At 51.0% G+C, this 19,398-nt stretch overlaps 1 protein-coding gene across 1 annotated transcript; it reads left to right on the plus strand.

Annotated features, from left to right (window-relative positions):
• The first annotated feature begins 8,188 nt into the window (after positions 1-8,188).
• On the plus strand, positions 8,189-13,954 carry LOC115503264 (kallikrein-1-like). Its single transcript, XM_030299390.1, has 5 exons — positions 8,189-8,234; positions 9,208-9,367; positions 10,585-10,889; positions 11,021-11,157; positions 13,169-13,954. Exons 1-5 carry the CDS (start codon positions 8,189-8,191, stop codon positions 13,523-13,525), a joined length of 1,005 nt encoding a protein of 334 aa, XP_030155250.1. The 3' UTR covers positions 13,526-13,954.
• The last annotated feature ends 5,444 nt before the right edge of the window (positions 13,955-19,398 follow it).

A 19,398-nucleotide genomic window follows, 5' to 3' on the forward strand; every position in this document is an offset into this window, starting at 1 on the left:
AATCTTAGACTTCAAGGCTTCACTGTAGAAGGGCCATTGGCCAGAACTTGGATTGGGTTGAAATGAGTTGAGTTGGAGTTGTATGGGGTTGGGCTGGATTGAGTTGCATTGGGTCAGGTGAGATTTTGGTTGGGGTTGTGGATGAGGGTTAGGATGGGGATGGGCTGCTGGATCCAGAAGGGTGACTTGGGAGAAACCCTGATCTACACGTGAGGGATCAAGCCTTTGGCTGGCTATCTTCATCTTCTGTAGTCTTGATGGTCTTAAAATGGGTTTATCTCTGCCCACTTTTTTTGTTGCTGTTGATTCCAGTATTTTTAAATTTTTTTTAACGTTTATTCATTTTTAACACAGAGAGAGACAGAGCATGAATGGGGGAAGGTCGGAGAGAGAGGGAGGCACAGAATCTGAAACAGGCTCCAGGCTCTGAGCTGTCAGCACAGAGCTTGACGCGGGGCTCGAACTCACGGACCGCGAGATCATGACCTGAGCCGAAGTCGGACGCCCAACTGCCTGAGCCACCCAGGCGCCCCTGATTCCAGTATATTTAACATACAGTGTTGTATTAGTTTCAGATGTTCAACGCACACTTTTTTTAAAAAAAAGATTTTTAAAGTTCATTTATTTTGAGAGAGAGAGAGAAAGAGCACACAGGGGAGGGGCAGAGAGAGAGAGGGAGAGAGAGAATCCCTCTGTGCTTTCAGTGTGAAGCCAGATGTGGGGCTCGAACTTGTGAATCGTGAGATCGTGACCTGAGCCAAAACCAAGAGTTCGACACTTAACTGACTGAGCCACCCACGTGCCCCTAATTTATTTTTTTAAGGAAGAGATTTTATTATATTTTTTAAAAAGTAACACTGCCCCAATGTGGCCTCAAAACTCACCTGCACCACTACTCTGAGATCAAGAATCTCATGCTCTACTGACTGATCCAGGAGGGCACCCCTCAGCGCCCACTTATTTTTTATTCATTATCTTGACAGTTTCTCTGGTTGCTTAACTAAGAAAGGAGGAAGATTTTCTATCAAGTTTTTAACACGTATCTTAGGTTGGACCTCATGAGTTGGTTTGGTTTTCCTGAACAGCCTTGGCCATCAAAATTGTGGAAAACTAGAGAACCTTCCTATTTTACCTCTGAGACGCTCCAAAGACTAACCTTGAGGTGCATAAATCTAGCTCCTGAGACCTACATAGTCTATTGCAGGGGGTGCTGGATTTTGCATGAGAATAGTCTTGATTTGGGTAGCCAAGTGAACCAGGATCCCTAGGCCTTTAAGTGTTTTGCCGCCTTTTCCATACTTGCCCTGAGACCACCCTTAAGAGAATCCCAAGTCCCTCCATTACCTCAGTCCATGACTTCCATTGTCTTCAGAAACAAAAGGCCATCCTCACTCCATCCCAGGATGACTGTCGCTCACCTCTCTCCTCCTGAGTGCAGTCCACCTTGACCCCAGCCCTGTCCTTGGGACTCCTACTCCCTCTTAGAATACCAGCAGCTCATAGGAGACACTCCCAGCCTTGACCCTCACTCTCTCTATTATGCCGTGACCCGGGAATACCCAATTCTCTCAGCCCTCAGCCAAGCTGACTGTTTCCAACCTCAGTCCTGGAACCCTGCTCCCAAACACCCTAAGCCCATCCAAGATGCTCTTCTCAGCCCACCAGAACTATCACCTAAGTCAGTGATCTTCTACAACCTCCAAAGCTCACTCCAGGCCTTATAAGTTTCTCCAGCATGGGACTCACTAAAACTTTCCTCTCTCAGCCTCTCACACTCTGGGCCCCTTATCCTGGGTTTCTGGAAGCTCTTAATACTCCAGACCCCACAGCCTCCCATCCCCTAGTGTGAGACCTCAAATCACCCAACCCTTAGACCACTCGCCTTCTTGTCTACTGCCTGATCCTTGTGGTTGGCTCTGCTCTCAACATAGTCTTCCCACCCAGGACATGCCACTAACCCACAATACCAGGGATAGTTCTAGAATTCCAGACGCTTCCCAACAACCCTCACACATTTCCCCAGAACCCCCTCTGCTCCTCTGCCCCTATGACCTGAGCCAAAATCGAGTGGGATGCTCAACCAACTGAGCCACCCAGGGGCCCATGAGATTCTTGATCAGAAGCAATGTTGTGTGGGATACCATGGCAGTGGGTAAGGCTTTCTGTAAGTTCATAGACGGCTCTTTTGGCAGAGTCATTGTATGTAGTGATGGGAACTCCATAACCAGAGTAAATGACTCTTCCAGTAAGAAGAAAACACTTGCCCTTTTATGATGAGAGTGGCCTAATGTCATCAACCTGCCAACAGGAGGCTGGGTGGTCACCCCTAAAAATGGTGCCTTATGTGTTGGTTTTTGTTGCTGGCAGATTTAACCCTCAACAGTGACTGAGTGAGGAAACCTTTGGATCTCTTGGTTCACACAGACCGAATGACAGTGCAGCTTGTATGGCTGACTGGACCTGTCGCTGAGCCTTCATTTGTTCTGAGGTCCACTGCCAGCTAATGGCTTTTCTGTTCACCCGTTAAATGGACCAGAGTAGCAATCCTAGATAAAGAATATGTTACCACGTGGGGGCACCTGGATGGCTTTGCCAGTTGAGCATCCAACTCTTGATTTTGGCTCAGGTCATGATCTCACGGTTCGTGGGATGGAGCCCCTCATCAGGCTCTGCGGTGACGGTGTGGAACCTGCTTGAGAGTCTCTCTCCCTCTCTCTCTGCCCATCCCCCCATGAGTGGCCAAATTACAATGCCAAATGAAATCAGCCATCTGGGTGATTGTTGCTAAAAGGAAGGCATGATTGGGAAGGAAGAACATCCTGAAGTCAGAAAGGCTGCATATGGGGAAACCCTGACTAAAGGGAGGATAATGTGGAGAGGGTCCAAATAGAGATGTGGTGTGAGTTACAGCCTCGGGCATGGAGAAGATCCAGGGAGCAAGTGTGATATGGCCTGTGTTTTCAAGGCTGTGAAGCACCTGGGGTCTGTCCTCATGCCTCAGGGAACAGTATACTCGCCCCAGATAGAGAACCTGGAAGCAAGAGCTCTTTGCAGGATGGGGAGGGACATGAGATGTGAAAGGAATTTTCTCAAGCAGCAGGTGGAATGAATTTGTGTCTGGAGGGATCCATCTGGGAGAAGGGTCCGGCTTCTCCACAGCTTACAACTCTCCCCCAGAATTCAGCTCAGTCCTGGTCTGTCCTCCACCATGTTGCTTCATGCAGTAGGTTCCCTATCTACCCCAGCTCCATCTGACCAGGTGGTGCCTCAGTGCCTAGCTGTTTGTCAAGAACTCTGAAGAGTGTGTGATTTTATTGACTTGCAAACAAACATTAGCTGGCCAGTTTCATGAGTCCTGGCAGAACACGCCAGATCCTGGGTCAGAGGCAGGATTTTACTCTTCATGGCGCACCAGGTAGCATGAGTTTTATATTCGCCTCAGTTTGCCTTGTCCCCCAAGTCCCATGGGGGTGATCGGAGGAGCATAGGTGGATTCTGTGCACACAGTGGTTTGTGCCACAGCCAAGGAAGGACTGGAGCTTAGAAACTTTTTTTTTTTTAATTTTGAGATAGACCAGAGACAGCGCTAGTGGGAGAGGGGCAGAGAGAGAGGGAGACAGAGAATCCCAAGCAGGTTCTGCACTGTCAGTGCGGCCCGACGCAGGGCTCAAACTCATGAAACCATGAGATCATGATCTGAGCTGAAACCAAGAGTTGGAAGCTTAACTGACTGAGCCACCCAGATGCCTTTGGAGCTTAGGAATCCTTAATCTTAATGATAAGGGGTCTGCAGGCAAACCTGCCCAAAATTTGTCCCTGATGGAGATATTATCTTTATAATTCTGGGCCATATGCAAACATGCTTGGAGGGACATACTTTGTTTAATGTCCTTGGCCGTAAACAGATATTATCTTGGTTATCATGGACAGTAAACAAACCTTCTCTGAGGGAGATACTATCTTGAAAGGCTGCATGATGGACAAACTTGATAGACAGTCTAGAGTATAAAATGTATTTATTCCTTTGCTCTGAAGACATGTGACATACCACTGGAGAATTTCTCCCAACATGAGCCAATTCTCACCCTGTACCTTTCCCTGTAAGACAACATCACTCTGTTTTCCTCAAGCACTTCATCCACTACATCTGCTGCCCTGTGGTCACCAGAGTTCCAGATCCAGATCCCAACAACAGGGGGATTAGCGTGGTCATTGGATCTGTAGGATCTATATCAAATCCTGCCCCAGTGTTGGCACCTGTGTGTGTGTGTGTGTGTGTGTGTGTGTGTGTGTGTATCTATATGTGGCAAGAGTGCAAAGCCCTACCTGTCTCCTACTTGCCTGCAATTGTGAACCTTGTCATCATATGTGAAACCCAATGAGAGACCTTGAATACCAAGCATCTGGCTTGGAGGCTGATGTAGATATGGGTAAATATGTCCGGTCCTGGCTGCCTGTATCTCCGGCTATGTCTCTTACATCTTCAATGCCCAGCCCTGTGTCCAGGTGATGCCCTGGGGTCTGATTCACTAAGGCCACATCTGAATGCTTGGCCTCTGTGTTTGTGCCTGCAACTTTGAATCACCACTAAGTGGTTTGCAGATTCATCAAGTATTTGACCTTGGCTATCTTTTTGGGGTCTGCACATATGTTTGACTTTGACCATATTTGTGTCCACAACTTGAATATCCAAATATATGCCCCACATATATCATGTATCCTTGATTAAAGGAACTAATATTTATTAAGCAGTCGCTATGTTCTAAGCATTGTGAAACACACACACACACACACACACGCACACACACACACGCACACCTATTTAACCTTACAACAACCCTCATTTAACAGATGAGGAAATGGAAACACACCTAGGTAAAATTCTGGATATAATACCATTTTACAGATGCATGTTTGTGAACATGTCTTTAGGGGCCTGAGTGCATATGGATGCCTCTGCCCTGTGTATCCTTATCAGGACCCCAGCTTGTATGTCTAGACCCTGTGTACAAGTGTGTGCATGTCTGACACTGGATGTCCAGAGCTCCATTGGAGACTGTGAATTTAGGTCTGAGTTTGTACATCCAAAGCTTTGCATATGTGTGCATATGCACTTACGTCTTAACTACCTACATCCATATGCACATATGAACACCTGCCATGATTCTGGCATCACATGTATACGTCAAGTGAATTTCAGCTTCAAGTGCTGTCCATATCAGTCCTGAAGTCTAAACGTCTGATTCTCATGTGTGCACATTCCTGAAATAGTATGACCACATTCATAACCTTGTATGACATAGGGTTTGGCCAAGTCATGTGGCCCCATTAGTCACCTGTACTGCACGGCACTGCCCATGACTGCCCCCTTGTAGATATGGCCTGCTTGGGTCTGACTTAGGCCTTTGTGGGATAAGGAGCTCAGAAACCCTGGAAGGCAGGGGGTAGCAAGGTGCTTGAGAAGGGTCACAAGGCTGCTATCCAAAAGCCAGGACTCGGGTTTGTTGGCAGAGGGATCAGAGGCCTGATCTTATGGGTCCACTCTAAACTCACTTACCTCCCCAGTGAGTCTCCCTGACACATTGCATTGTGCAAGGACAGTGCTATCTTGGCCACATCTTGTAACAAGTACTCCCCAGGACCCCTGCTGGACACCATGTTGTGTGCAGGCAGGGAGAGTGGGAGCACAGACTCCTGTGAGGTCATAGCCTAGAGGGGATCATGGGTGGAGGAGGGATGTGGGCCGGCTTAGGAGTGGGATGGGGTTAGGTAGGGTTTCCCTTGCCCCAGAGAAAATGCTTTGGATAGGGTTGGGGATGGAGTAGGAAAAGTTAGAATGGAGGTGGAGTCGTGGTTATGGTTTGTACTGGGAACAGGGTTGGATTGGGTTGGATAAGCTTTGAGCTGGATATTGTGAGGGTTGGTTTTATTTTTATTATTATTATTATTTTTAAATGTTTTTTTAACATTTATTTATTTTTGAGACAGAGAGAGACAGAGCATGAATGGGGGAGGGGCAGAGAGAGAGGGAGACACAGAATCAGAAGCAGGCTCCAGGCTCTGAGCCATCAGCCCAGAGCCCTACGTGGGGCTCGAACTCACGGACCGTGAGATCGTGACCTGAGTCGAAGTCGGACGCCCAACCGACTGAGCCACCCAGGCGCCCGAGGGTTGGTTTTAGATGGCATTGTTAGCGTTTGGAATGGTTTTGGTTTGATTTGGATGGGAAAGATGTGGGGGTTGAATTGGGGATGGTGGGAGATGTACTGGGGATGTAGAAGATCTGGAGGTTAAGATTGGGTTGTGCTGGATGTGAGGACGATGTGGGTTTGGTTTGATTTTGAATGGAGAAGATGTGGGGGCTGTGTTTGGCTAGGCTAAATTGGGTGGGTTCGTTTGCCTCGGGTTGGGCCTGTGTGGGGTTGGGGCTGGTTGGGTTCGGCTGTACCGGGATTGGGTTGAGATTGTGTATGGGGATTAGGATGGGGACTGGGGCCTGTATCCAGAGGTTCCTCACTCAGTCTGAGGCATACTTCTCCCGTAGGGTGACACTGATCTGTGTGGGGGGGAGGTCAGATCACTAAGTATATTCTTTTACCCCAGCTTTTATGGTCTTAATTTGTGAGTGTCTGAGACCACTTCTCTCACTTTCTATCTTGGGAGCTTCTCATGTTCCTCAGCTCAGAGAGGGGGAAGATTTGATCAAGTGCTTGACATGGCAGGGGTTGGACCTACATGTGTCCCACGGTTGAGAGCCTGCTTCATGGCTCATAGATGGCTGTCTTTTCGCTGTGTTTTAACATGGCAAAGGGGCAAGGGGTCACCTTTATGACATAATACTTCCCCAAAGCTCCATTTCCTCCAACTGTCACACTGGGGAGAAGTTCTGTATATGAATTTGAGGGGACACAGATATTCTTTCTATAGCCCCGAGGAAACCTTGCAGGTCAACATTGGAGGTCATGAGGCTCTACCTTTTCTTCTTTTCTGAGACTCCAAAATGTGATTTTCTTTTTTTTAATGTTTATTTATTTTTGAGAGAGAGACACAGAGTGTTAGTGGGGGAGGGGCAGAGAGAGAGGTGGACACAGAATCTGAAGTAGGCTCCACGCTCTGAGCTGTCAGCACAGAGCCCAAGGCAGGGCTTGAACTCACAAGCTGTGAGATCATGACCTGAGCTGAAGTTGGACACTCAACCAACCAAGCCACCCAGGCACCCCCCCCCCCAAATGTGATTTTCAATGCCACTTAATCCTGAGGTTCACTAGCTCGGTGTCCCCCGAGATCTAAAAATTTACTGGAACGGGGCCACTGGATTTCCTAGAGGATACTCTTGACCTGGAAGGTCAGGTAATCTGGGTGTCCTGGGTCATCAGGTGCCCAGGGAGAGGTTTGGGGAGTTGAGACGGGTTGTGATGTTGGGACCCCAGCATTTGCAGAACGTTGGATTTTGAGATGCTAGGAAACTCGCCCCAGGAGGCCTTTGGGATTTCATATCTCAGTCTGGTAAGCCCTGGGATTGTGGAGCTCTGAGATCCCAAGAATTGATTTTTAGGGGAACAATGTAATAGGGGAAGCAGTTCCTGCATCTGGAAGTATAGGAATCAGGGAGTTCTGAAAGCCAAAGCTCATAGTTCAGGGATGCGGGAAGTTGGGGGAACAGGCATCTTGGCTCAAGGGAGGTGCAGAGATCAGAGAGCTCCAGAGACATAGTGCAACTATTTGAAGGTACAATGGGCTTTGGTGTGCAAAATCTCACTTGGGGTTTAGGCATCTGAGGCTTTGTAATGGGCATCAAGATTCTCCAAAGCTGTGGATTCTGTCTTTCTGGGCCTCCCCCTCACTGCGAGCAAGGCGACAGAGCCATAAGCCCTGGCCCCTCTGGTCTCAGACCCCGGAATACATCCAGCATGGTTAAGGATAAGCATGGTTAACCATAACCATGGATAACCATAAGCATGGTTGAGGACCTAAGAACAACAGGTGCTTACTCTGTCATCCCTTCCATAGGGCTGGGGGTGGGGGGCTGGGGCTGTCCACACCCAGAAGGAAGGGCAGGCCTTAGCCAGCTTCTGGGTGGCGGTAGAGTAGGGGCGGGGCCCTGGGGGTGTAGGTGTTTAAAGCCTCCCCGAGGTTGCTCCCCAGCTACTAGCTCACTGTCTGCCACCTCTTGGACACCCCTGCCACCATGTGGTTCTTGGTCCTGTGCCTGACAATGTCCCTGGGGCTGACCGGTGAGTATAGTGGATCTGGGAGAGGGAAAGGGGCCCTGACTCTCATGAAACCCTCACCCACCCCCTGCCCGCATAAGGCCTTCCCCTCTCACCAGGCAGTGCGGCCCATTTTTCCAGCCCTCAGTCCAGCCCCGACAGGGTACCAGGTGCCTCCTACCTCTCCCATTCTCACCCCAAAACCTTCCTTAGCTCTCCACACTGCTCATTCCTCACAGTCCTTACTGCCACACTGGCCTCCTGCTTCCTCAGACAGTTACCAGACAGGCACAGCCTGGGGCCATCTCTGTCTCTGTCTTTGGGGTTCCCCAATTCTTCCAAGGAGTGCCCCCTCCTCACCGGACCCTGGGATCCTAATCATCCCCTCCCTCCTCCTAGTTCTCTAGGGTTCAGTGCTGTGGTTCCTGACCCCCTGGGTGACCTTTGCCATCCAGCTGTTGGCTCTCCGCCCCATCCCTTAAATACTGAAACCTTCTCAGAACCTGAAAGTCCCATCCTAGGCATAGAAGTATCCAAGCCTGAGGCACCTTAAGACCCCCCAAATTCTTCCCTTCTAATCAGCGGCCCTCTCTTTTGGGGTCCTTAACACTGGTTCCTAGAACCCTTTCCTCCTCTCTGAGCCAACACCTCCACCAAGGCCACCTGTCCCCCAGGCCAAGACCTCCAAATCATTCCCAAACACCTGGCCTCCACATCACAAGTTGTTCCGGATGCTGCCTTGTCTCCTACCTGATCCATGGGATGGGTCTATCTCAGAAGAAAGTCTCCCCACCTGGGACCAGCCGCCAACACAATTAAGGGATTGATGGAGAATTCCAGACCCTTCCCACACCCCTTGCCATGTCCCCAGCCCCCCAGTCTGCTCCTTTACGACCAAGGTCCCTTTGTCCTCAGAGCACTGCTCTGTCTTTTAGCCCAGGGCCTCCCAGCCCCAGTGTCCCCTCCCACCTGCCCTGACCTAGCACCCCTTCCACAGGTACTGTGCCCCAGATTCATCCCCAGGCCATGGGATACTGGGGCTGTGAGAAGAATTTCCAACCCTGGCAGACGCTTGTGTACAATTTCACCGATAACAGGTGTGGGGGCATCCTAGTGCACCCCCAGTGGGTGCTCACAGCGGCCCACTGCATAAACGAGTAAGTGGGGCAGAGGGTCTGGGGGGGGGGCAGGAATGAAAACCAAGCACTGTCCCGGGTTAACCCCAGGGGAGGCTGGGGGGCTCAGGGAAAGAAAGACGTTAATGGTCTATGTCATGGAGAGTGACAGGGACAACCCCAGGAAAGCCCTCTATTGGTACCTGTGTCTCTCTGTCTCTCCTTGTCACAGTGCTCCTATGTCTCCCCCTCCAGTCTCTCTGTGTCTCTCCGTAACTGGCTTTGTTGTGTATCTGTGTGACTAAGATTCTTCTCTGTCTCCCTGTCTTTGGTCTCTGGGCCACTGTGTCTCTCCGTGTCTCTGTCCATCTCTGGGTTCCTCTACTGCATCCCTGTCACTGTATGTCTCACCCTCCATCTCTGTGTCTCCTGGTCTCTGCCTCACTCCCTCTCCCCCTTCACTGCTGAGCACCCCCCCAGGATGGGACTGAGGGGGACCCCAGAGGAAAGGAAGGGATTGTCCTACCCTGTCTCTGTGTGAGGGGGGTCTTCTCACGTACCCAGCCCCTCCTTCCAGGATAGTGATCCACTCCAGGGGGATACAGGGAAAGGCTGGTTTCAGCTGGAGCCTAATGGGAACCCTAGAGGAAGGATGGGGGGGGGAGAGGAAGGAAGCAGAGGAGGAAAACGAAGAGGAAAAGGAGGGGGAGGTGTAGGAGGAGGGGGGTGGAGAAAGAGGAGGAAGAGGAAGGAGTGGGAGGAGGGGAGAGGGAGGGAGGGGAACTCCATCCTTGGGCTTGGGACCAGGTCACCCTCTGCTGGGGACTCCACCCCACAGCCCCAGCTACACCTGAGCAGGTCCCAGGCCCCTCCCCCGTCCCTCCCGTCCTCCCTCCCTGTTCTCTCTCTTGCTGCCTCTCCTCCCCAAACCCCCCCCCCCCACCTTTTCTCTTCCTCTCCTGTCTCCTTTGTGCTCCTTCCGGCTCACTGTTCTCCCCTCTGCCTCATTCCCGCTTCTGTTTCAAGCTCTCTCTTTTTCACTGCTTCTCTTTGTCTCTGGGTCTGCCCTTCATGCTGTTACAACCTTCTGTTCTCTCAAGGTCTCTATTTCTCCATGACTCTAAATCCTTCCTGCATGGCCTCTCTCCGTGTTTACTCCTCGCTTCTCTCTCTCTCTCCGGGACCCTCCCCCATGCTCCCTGGCCCCATCTCCTCCCCCTCCTCTCTCCTCATTCCCTGGGACCCTCTCTCTCCCCCAGCTATTACCAGCTCTGGGTGGGTGGCCGCAACCTGTTTGAGAGGGAAGGCACAGCCCAATTATTCGACCGAGTTACAAGCTTCCCCCACCCTGGATTCAACCTGAGTCTCCTGGAGAACCACACCCGCCTTCCGGGAGAGCACTACAGCCGTGACCTCACGCTGTTCCGCCTGGCAGAGCCCGTCCAGAAAAGAGAAACTGTGAGGATCCTGAACCTGCCCGTCCAGGAACCCAAACTGCAGAGCATCTGCTACAGTTTTGGCTGGGGCGGCATCCAACCTGGTAAGCATACTCCAGGGCCAGACTGTGCAGCCTGGAGCCCAGACACTTGGGTGAAAGGAAGAGAGGGCTGGGGACCCGGACTCCACGGTCTGAGGTAGGAGGGGCTGAGGAGCCACCAGGAGTCTGGCCACAGCCCTTTTCCCCCCGGGGCCTAGTCACATACATAGGCGATGTCCAGTGTGTGGACCTCAGACTCCTGCCCAGTGATGAATGTGCCAAGGCCCGCTCCCAGAAGGTGACAGGTCACATGTTATGCGCCAGACCCTGGGAGGGCAACAGCGACAATTGTCTGGTGAGCCAGCCTGTACCCTTGGGGCCATCCATGGCTTGGCGGGGGGGGGGGGGGGTACCAGATTCAGAACTGGGGTGGGAGGGTTCACCAGGCATCTGTCCCACCGCGCGGCCCAGCTGTAGCCCCGCCCCCCAGGGCCTCCGCGCCTGCCCTACCCTACCCCACCCCCCATCCGGCACCACCCGCACCTCCGTCCACACCACAGTCCACCCCCTTCTCCGTGCAGCACGTATCAGCTCAGCATCCATCACGTGCCCAACACCAACCTAGCCCCTGAGAAGCCCGCAGGGACCGGACAGAGAACAGCGCCCCTCCTGGGGCCCCACTGTGCCAGGGGACACAGGCAGAAACAGTGAACCCGACCCAGAAGGGATAGTGCATGTCAGGAGGCGACCCAGTGGAGCTGGGGGCGACAGCAGGTGTGACGGGGGAGGAGAAGGCGTGCAGAAGACGGGGAGGAAACGCCTGCAGCAGGTGAGGGTGAGCCGTGCGGAACGTGGGGGAAGAGGGAGGCCGGGGAGGCGGGCCTGGTGTGTGTGAGGGTGTCAGCGGGGCCAGTGTGGATGGAGCCCAGGGAGCAAGGGGAGGGGGGAAGGTGACGCCAGAGGGAAGAAAGGGGCCTCACCTGGCACCACGGGGAGGACGCGGCCGTTCCTCTGAGGGACCCAGGGGCCGTGGGCGATGTTGAGCAGAAGCAGGACAGGGCCTCACCTCACGGGTCCCTCAGGCATCTGTGCGGGGGTCAGACCACAGGGCTGAGGAGAGGCGGAGTGAGGACCGGGCTAGCCGGGGTGCAGGCAGGGAGGGAGAAGGGGTCCACTCCTGATACCTCTAAAGGGAGCCCTCAGGGTGTGCTGAGCGAGCGCGAGTGAGGAGAGGGGCAGACGGGACTCAGGATGATCTGAGCTCTGGCCCCAGTCTCTCAGCTGAGCAGCTCCAAGGACACATCTACACTCACGACGTCCCCCCCTCACAACACGCAGGTGGGAGCCCAGCCTCTCACCTCCTCAAGCCCCACTTGAGCCCCGCATTTTCCACCAGGAGCCCTGCTCTTCCTCTCCCACCCCCTGGGTCCGTGAGTCCCCCAGTCTCTGGGGCACACCCCTAACTTCCCCTCCCCCAACCCATCCCTCCCCACGCCTGGCCCCTTCTGCTACCTGTCTCACCCAGTGTCCCTCTGTGTCCATTACCTAGTTCAACCTATGTTTGTCCTTGTTCTTCTTTTTTTTTTTTTAAAGAAATTATTACTCTTCAACTACTCTTTTTTTTAAATTTTTTTTTCAACGTTTTTTTTTTTTATTTATTTTTGGGACAGAGAGAGACAGAGCATGAACGGGGCAGGGGCAGAGAGAGAGAGGGAGACACAGAATCGGAAACAGGCTCCAGGCTCTGAGCCGTCAGCCCAGAGCCCGACGCGGGGCTCGAACTCACGGACCGCGAGATCGTGACCTGGCTGAAGTCGGACGCTTAACCGACTGCGCCACCCAGGCGCCCCTGTTTGTCCTTGTTCTGACTGGACCCTCACCCCAGCCTTCTTCACCCGCCTCTGTCCCTCATTCTCCCCCTCTATTCCATCCCTGTCCTGCCCCAGTGGGTCATTCTCATCTCAGAACGGCTCCCCAGTGCCCTGTGGAGGGGTATCCTGTCAAAAAAAGCTGTTTCGGAGAAGTGACATCAGAGATGAGTCCTGAACGTAGAAGGTCCTGTAGATGGATTCCGCTCCTCTTCCCCACTGACCTGTCAGCTGGGACTATTCTCCTGGACCCTGCCCCCTGCACAGAAATTGGACCTTGAAGTCCCATCCCCATCGACCAGGACTTGAGCCACTGTCACCTTTGTTGGAATCCCGCTGGCCCTCTGGCAATGGACTCTGGATAGAACTGTGTCCTCTCCTGGGGCTGGGGAGTCGCCGTCTCGAGCTCTGTGAGCCCAGGTGTGAGAGCTGGGGCTCCACAGGCAGAACCCCGCCGCCACCGCTGACCTTTGTCATTCTCTCCCCCTTGTGCTGCAGGGGGGCTCAGGGACCCCACTGGTCTGTGATGGTATGCTTCAGGGAATCACGTCCTGGGGCCACATCCCATGTCGCTGCCCCACTACGCCTGCTGTCTACACCAAAGTGATGCCCTACGTGCAGTGGATAAAGAGGCCATATTGGCCAACAGTTGAATGCTCCTGCCCTCCCCCTCCCCTTACTCAAAAATTCTGGCATCCTCTGGCTTTTCCAGATGTGGAGGACCCACGCAGCCTGTGTCCCGAAGCGGAAGGGTGTGGGACACAGAACACCACAATGACCAGAGGCGCATATTCATTCAGGCTCCAAGGTCTGAGAAAACTCGAGATCGAGACTGTAAGGTTAAAAACGACCTGAGAGGACGTGAGTGAATCGCCCTTGGGAAATGTGGTCTGTTCTTTAGTACGCACATAAGGATGTTTTGCTCAAAGGAAGCCAGCTGTATATAGCACAGTGCGTTCACTCCCTTCTTTGTCTTTGCTTCTGTCGTAAAGATTCTTATCAGAACATACGTATCTGCTAGACTGCTCTCCTACGCAAGATATGTACAATAGCTGAATCAGATGTACATTGTGGACATGCTTTGCTAAGTTTCTGTTAATCATTGCTGATCTGTTTTTCCTGAAAACGTATAGAAGAAGATGTACAATAAACCTTGGTGCCTCGGGCTGTTGGCTCGGGGTCCCCTGTGCCTCGCTACACCGTCATCTCTTTTTCTCAGTTCCTTCGCCGCCCCAGGTCCACGGCCCTTTGAGGTCGACAGAAGGGGAAGACCAGTGGTTTTCCAATGGGGGCAATTCCCACCCACTACCACCTCCAGGGGACATTAGGCAATGTCTGGAGACATCAGGTTCGGCAGAGACACCCTTAAGGCAGGGATGGCCGTGTTCTTTGTGGGACATGTGCTAGACCATCCCCATGAGGCCCCGAGCAGAGTAGGAAGTACAAAGCAGACGCATGGACACCAAGGATGGAGTTTAAAAACAGCCATGAGTGAAAATGCGTGAACACACCATGAGTTATGGAGCATAATAGCTTTACGTAAATTACAACGTGTGCTCACAAATACTCATCCTGCAGAGCACAGTCAAGTCACGATGTCCAGTGAAAACACTAGCAGGGGTGCCTCTCAGGAGTGGGGAGTGGGAGTGGATTATGGGGACAAGAGGGAATGGTCAGTGGAGGGTGTGAGTCGGTGAAACGAATATAAACACAGTGGAGGGGCCGGTCATGGATTCTGAGTCAAAGGTCCGTGAACCAAGGAATACAGTTTCCTCAGCCCCCCCCCTGCCCATGAGGCCCCAAAGAGAGGGAATCAAGAGGGAACTGAGGTAGAGGGAGTGCCAGTGCACAGCACTTGAGGCAGACCCCCTCAGACACCACTGGGGGGTTCACGTGCTGCAGGACGCTTGGGCTGTCGCCTAGGGACAGGACCCAGGCTCAGAGACACAGACTGGGGACAGAGCTGTTAGGGAGAGACCCCCCCCCCAAGGGGAAAAGGGCGGCGACAGTGACTGAAAAGTTCACTCTGGGACGTAAGTGCCAGCCAGACATCAGGTGGCTGCTGCTGACCGAATCCTGCCCTGTGGTTGCTGAATTCCGTCTGTGGTTGGTGAGCATGAGGTCTGGCTGGCGGGCTCTCGGTGCGCACCAAGGCCGTGAGGACCCAGCCTGATGTTGTAGGCTGCTGTGGATGGGCACACCCCTCCCCCACACCCCCACCCAGCTCGTCAGGGCCCTGGCAGCCTCCCCCTCATCTGCGCTCCCACCCGAGATGGCCCATCTCAAGTCCATCCACAAGCAATTCCGCGGCAACCCATCCCCAGTCGCAACCCCTCTCCCCCTCTGACATCTTTCCCCAGCTGAGGAAAAGTGTTCCCTCTTCTTCTCAGGGCCCACCCCAGAGATGAAGCCCCGCCCCCAGCCCGACGCGCACAGCCAAGAGGACCCAACCCACCGCGGGGTGCAGTGGAGTCCTTCTCCCTGCAAGATGGCTCCCTTCCAGGGCGGTCTGCACTGTGTGCCATTAGAGATGGGGCGTTGGCCACCGTTGGCCTGGACTCCTGGAGGCGGGGTCAGAGCACAGCGGAGAGGAGTCAGGGCTCAGGGTGGGGCCAGAGCTCAGGGGGCGGGGTCAAGACCAAGGAAGGTTCTGGAGGGTGAAGCCTGGACAAGGTCTCCCGTGAAGAACATTAGAGGTTGGCCTGAAATCATTATTACACTGTATGTTAACTAACCTGGATTTAAATTAAAAAAAAAAAAAAGAAAGCTAGAGACTGGAACCCCTCTTCTGGACCCTTCTGACTCCACACTTCACCTCTCCCCAAGACACAACAGGTGCAAACCTACCTGGGTGCACACATCATCTCACATTTGTAGTCTCCCCCTGGCCAAGACTGGTCCTCTCTTGCCCATGCAAGAGTTGTGGGAAGTCTCCGGGTCCGTCGAGTCCTCCGGTGGGTCTGAAGCCATTAGCTGGGGTCTGCCCACCCTCCCTCTCACTCCGTTCTTCCACTGTCTCCCAGGAGATGTCTGGGCAGGGAAGGGCGGCAGAAAGGGCATTTCCTCCTGACCCTCAGACTTCAGCCCTGAGACGCAGAGCCTAGAGACATTGAGACAGGAGTGGGAGACAGCAGGGAGACAGAAAGAAAGTGTCAGCGACAGTTCTGAACAGTGGCAGCAGAGGGAAGATGGCATGAGAGTGACAAAAAAAATCGGAGAAAGAGAAACACAGCGTGAGATTCAGAAACATGGAGATGCGGGGGTGGGGGGCATAGAGAGAGAGAGAGAGAGAGAGAGAGAGAGAGAAGGCAAGAGTGTCAGAGCTGGACCGAATCAGGTGATGGAGATACAGAGCTGGACAGGAGAGCTGATGAATGCTGTATCTGGAGGATACAGAGATAGAGGGACAGAGGAGGGAAGAGGTTACGGAGCCAGAAATACAGACTCAGAGACTCACAGATGGAGAGACAGAGACATCAGAGACCCAAAGGTTGACATGGGGCCAGAGAGGCAGGATGCAGAAACCACCCATCACTCACTCACTCGGCTAATCTGGGCTGGACTGGCCTCGAGTCCGCCACTGTTTCCAGAAGCTACACTGAGGTTTACAAGCTCCCCTTTGCAGGGCTCTCCTACCCTTATGGCTGGGAAACAGGTGCCTTGGGGCCAGATACTGCCGTCTTACAGTCCACACCCCCCCAGCCCACCCACCTCCCAGACCCCAATCAGGGTGTTTAGAGCGTGATCCAGGGATGGTCACTTTGAGAGTGACTTCTGATCCAGAGCCCCAAGCTGCTTTCACCTCCAGCTAGCACCCCCTTCTTCATTCCTGCAGGTTTCCCTACCTCAGTTTCCTTTGAGTTAGGGCTATTCACTATTCTTTCTTTTTTTTTTTTTTTTTTTTTTTTTTTTTTCAACGTTTATTTATTTTCGGGACAGAGAGAGACACAGCACGAACGGGGGAGGGGCAGAGAGAGAGGGAGACACAGAATCGGAAGCAGGCTCCAGGCTCCGAGCCATCAGCCCAGAGCCCGACGCGGGGCTCGAACTCGCGGACCGCGAGATCGTGACCTGAGCTGAAGTCGGACGCTCAACCGACTGCGCCACCCAGGCGCCCCTATTCACTATTCTTTGTCAACACCTTGGGTCCTTTATATTCCCCCATTCCTCTTTTCCTTTCCTTTTCCTTTTCCTTTCCCTTTTTCTTTTTCCTTTCCTTCTTTTCTTTTCCTTTCCTTTCCTTTCCTTTCCTTTCCTTTCCTTTCCTTCCTTTCCTTTCTGTTCCTTTCCTTTCCCTCTCTTCCTTCCTTTTTTTCTTTATTTCTTATATTTTATTTTTAATTAAAAATTTTATTTTAGACATAGAGTTCAAATGGGAGAAAGGGCAGGAGAAGAGAGAGAGAGAAAGAGCGAGAGAGAATCTTAAGCAAGCTCCATACTCTGCACAGAGCTCTGAGGGCTCAGTCTCACCACTGGGAGCTCATGACCTGAGCCAAAATCAAGAATGGGAAGCTCAATTGACTGAGCCACCCAGGCACTTAAAAGACTTTATTTTTAAATACTCTACACACCCAACATGGGGCTCAAACTCACAACTCCAAGATCAAGACACATGCTCTACTGACTGAGCCAGCCGGGTGCCCTTAATCTAATTATTTAAAGCTATAAATCTTCTGCTCCGCGCAAGTTTTCAGGTCATATTTTTTATTGCTTAAAGTTTGTTTATTTATTTTGAGAGAGAGAGTGTGTGTATGTTTGCATGAGAGAGAGCTGGAGAGGGGCAGAGAGAGAGGGAACGAGAGAATCCCAAGCAGGTTCCTTGCTGTCAGTGCAGAGCCCGATGTGGGACTTGATCTCATGGAGAGATTATGACTTCCTGAGCTGAGATCAAGAGTTGGACTGAGACATCCAGACGCCCTTCATATGTCATATTTAATTTATCATCCAGTTTTAAGGTGTAAAAATTTTCCACTATGACTTTTTCATCCATTTTTGTCCATTATGATTTCATTTTTATCATGAATTACTCAGATGAGTGGTTGAGTTTTAACTTCTGTTTGTATTGGTATTATGTTGATGTGTATACTGAATTGAAATTTTCTTTCGTCCTGGTTGGAGAATGTGATCTGTGTGATACCAAATCCTTTGCATGATAGTGATGTTGAAATCTCATACATCCATTTCTCCCTGTATACTTCTACTAATTTTTATAGTAAGTATTATGAAGCTATTTTATTAGAAATATTCAAATTTTGAATTGTTGCATTTGTTATATAAATTTTTATGAAGAATTATTACTCCGTAGTGACCTGCTCTGTTTAGTGATGGTTTTAGTATTAACGCCTAATATGACTGATGTCAGTAAAGCTATACTATCATTCTTAGGGGTAATATTTCTTGGAAAATCTTTCCTGATCTTTTGCTTTCAATTTTTCTATGAGCTTTTGGTGCGTCTCTAATAAACAGCACATAAAAACTTTTAAAATTTGTTTTTTTTTTAAATTTTTTATTTATTTTTGAGAGAGAGAGCGAGCACGCAAGCAGGGGAGGAACAGAGAGAAAGGGAGATACAGAATCTGAAGCAGGCTCCAGGCTCCCAGCCATTGGCACGAAGCCTGATGCAGGGCTCAAGCCCATGGACCGTGAGACCATGACCTGAGTCGAAGTTGGACACTCAACCGACTGAGCCCCCAGGTGCCCCAAGCTGTGGGTTATTTAGAAGCGTATTTCGAAAATCAAAACATGTGGGGATTTTCTGCATAATTATTTTGTCCCGATTTCTGCTGTAATTACCTTGCGGGGTCAGACAACATACTCTGTACATTATAACTTTGAAACTTGAGAGTTGAGACTTGCTTCATAGCTCAGTATCTGGTCACTTTTTGTAAATGCTGTGTCAAGTTTTTTATGAAGCTATAATTTTTTTATTGACATATATAGAGTGTAATATCCAGGTTTCAAGTGTATAGAGTTCAATGAGTTTTGACAAATGCATGAACCCTGTAGCCCTCACTCCTGTCAAGTTCTAGAAAACTTCCATCACCTCAGAAAGTTCTCTCACATCATTTCCCACTGTTTCCACATCTACCTCTCCTTCTCATCCCATGGTTAGTTTCATCTGTGCGAGAATTTCATGTATAAAAGGAATTATACAGTGTGTGGTATTTTGTATATGGCTTCTTTCACTCAGCATAACGATTGTGACAGGCACCTACGTTGTTGGGTATATCAATGGTTGATTTCTCTTTTATTAGTGAGTAGCATTCTATTGAGTGAAGATGTCATAGCTTGTCTATTCACCCTTTCATGGACATTTGGGCTGTTTCCACTTTGGCTATTATGAGGAAAGCTTCTATGAGCATTCTTGGCAAGTCTTTTTTTTTTTTTTTTTTTTTCATTGCTCTTACATAAATACCTAAGGGTGGACCTGCTGGTCATGAGGTAGACATACGCTCATCTTTCTCAGAAATTGTCAAACTGTCTTCCAAAGCAGCTTACCATTTACACCCCGTCATCAACGTATGAGAGTTACAGCCACTCTACACGTTAACCAACACTCGGTACTGCGATTCTTTTTAATTTTAGCCATTCTGGTAGATATGTGTGTTTTGGACGGATTGTGTATTCTTCAGATACTGGGTGCAATGTTCTATATGTAACAATTAAATCAAGTTTTTTTTTAAATGTTTATTTTTGAGAGGGGGGAGAGGGGCAGAGAGAAAGGGAGA

The sequence above is a fragment of the Lynx canadensis genome, chromosome E2 (assembly GCF_007474595.2).
Source record: "Lynx canadensis isolate LIC74 chromosome E2, mLynCan4.pri.v2, whole genome shotgun sequence".
Lineage (NCBI taxonomy): Eukaryota > Metazoa > Chordata > Mammalia > Carnivora > Felidae > Lynx > Lynx canadensis.

Coding starts and splice junctions, on each gene's coding strand:
- LOC115503264 (XM_030299390.1), top strand. CDS start 8,189: ATGTGGTTCTTGGTCCTGTGCCTGACAATGTCCCTGGGGCTGACCG. Junction 9,368..10,584: donor GCGGCCCACTGCATAAACGA/GTAAGTGGGGCA, acceptor TCTCTCCCCCAG/CTATTACCAGCTCTGGGTGG. Junction 11,158..13,168: donor GCAACAGCGACAATTGTCTG/GTGAGCCAGCCT, acceptor CTTGTGCTGCAG/GGGGGCTCAGGGACCCCACT.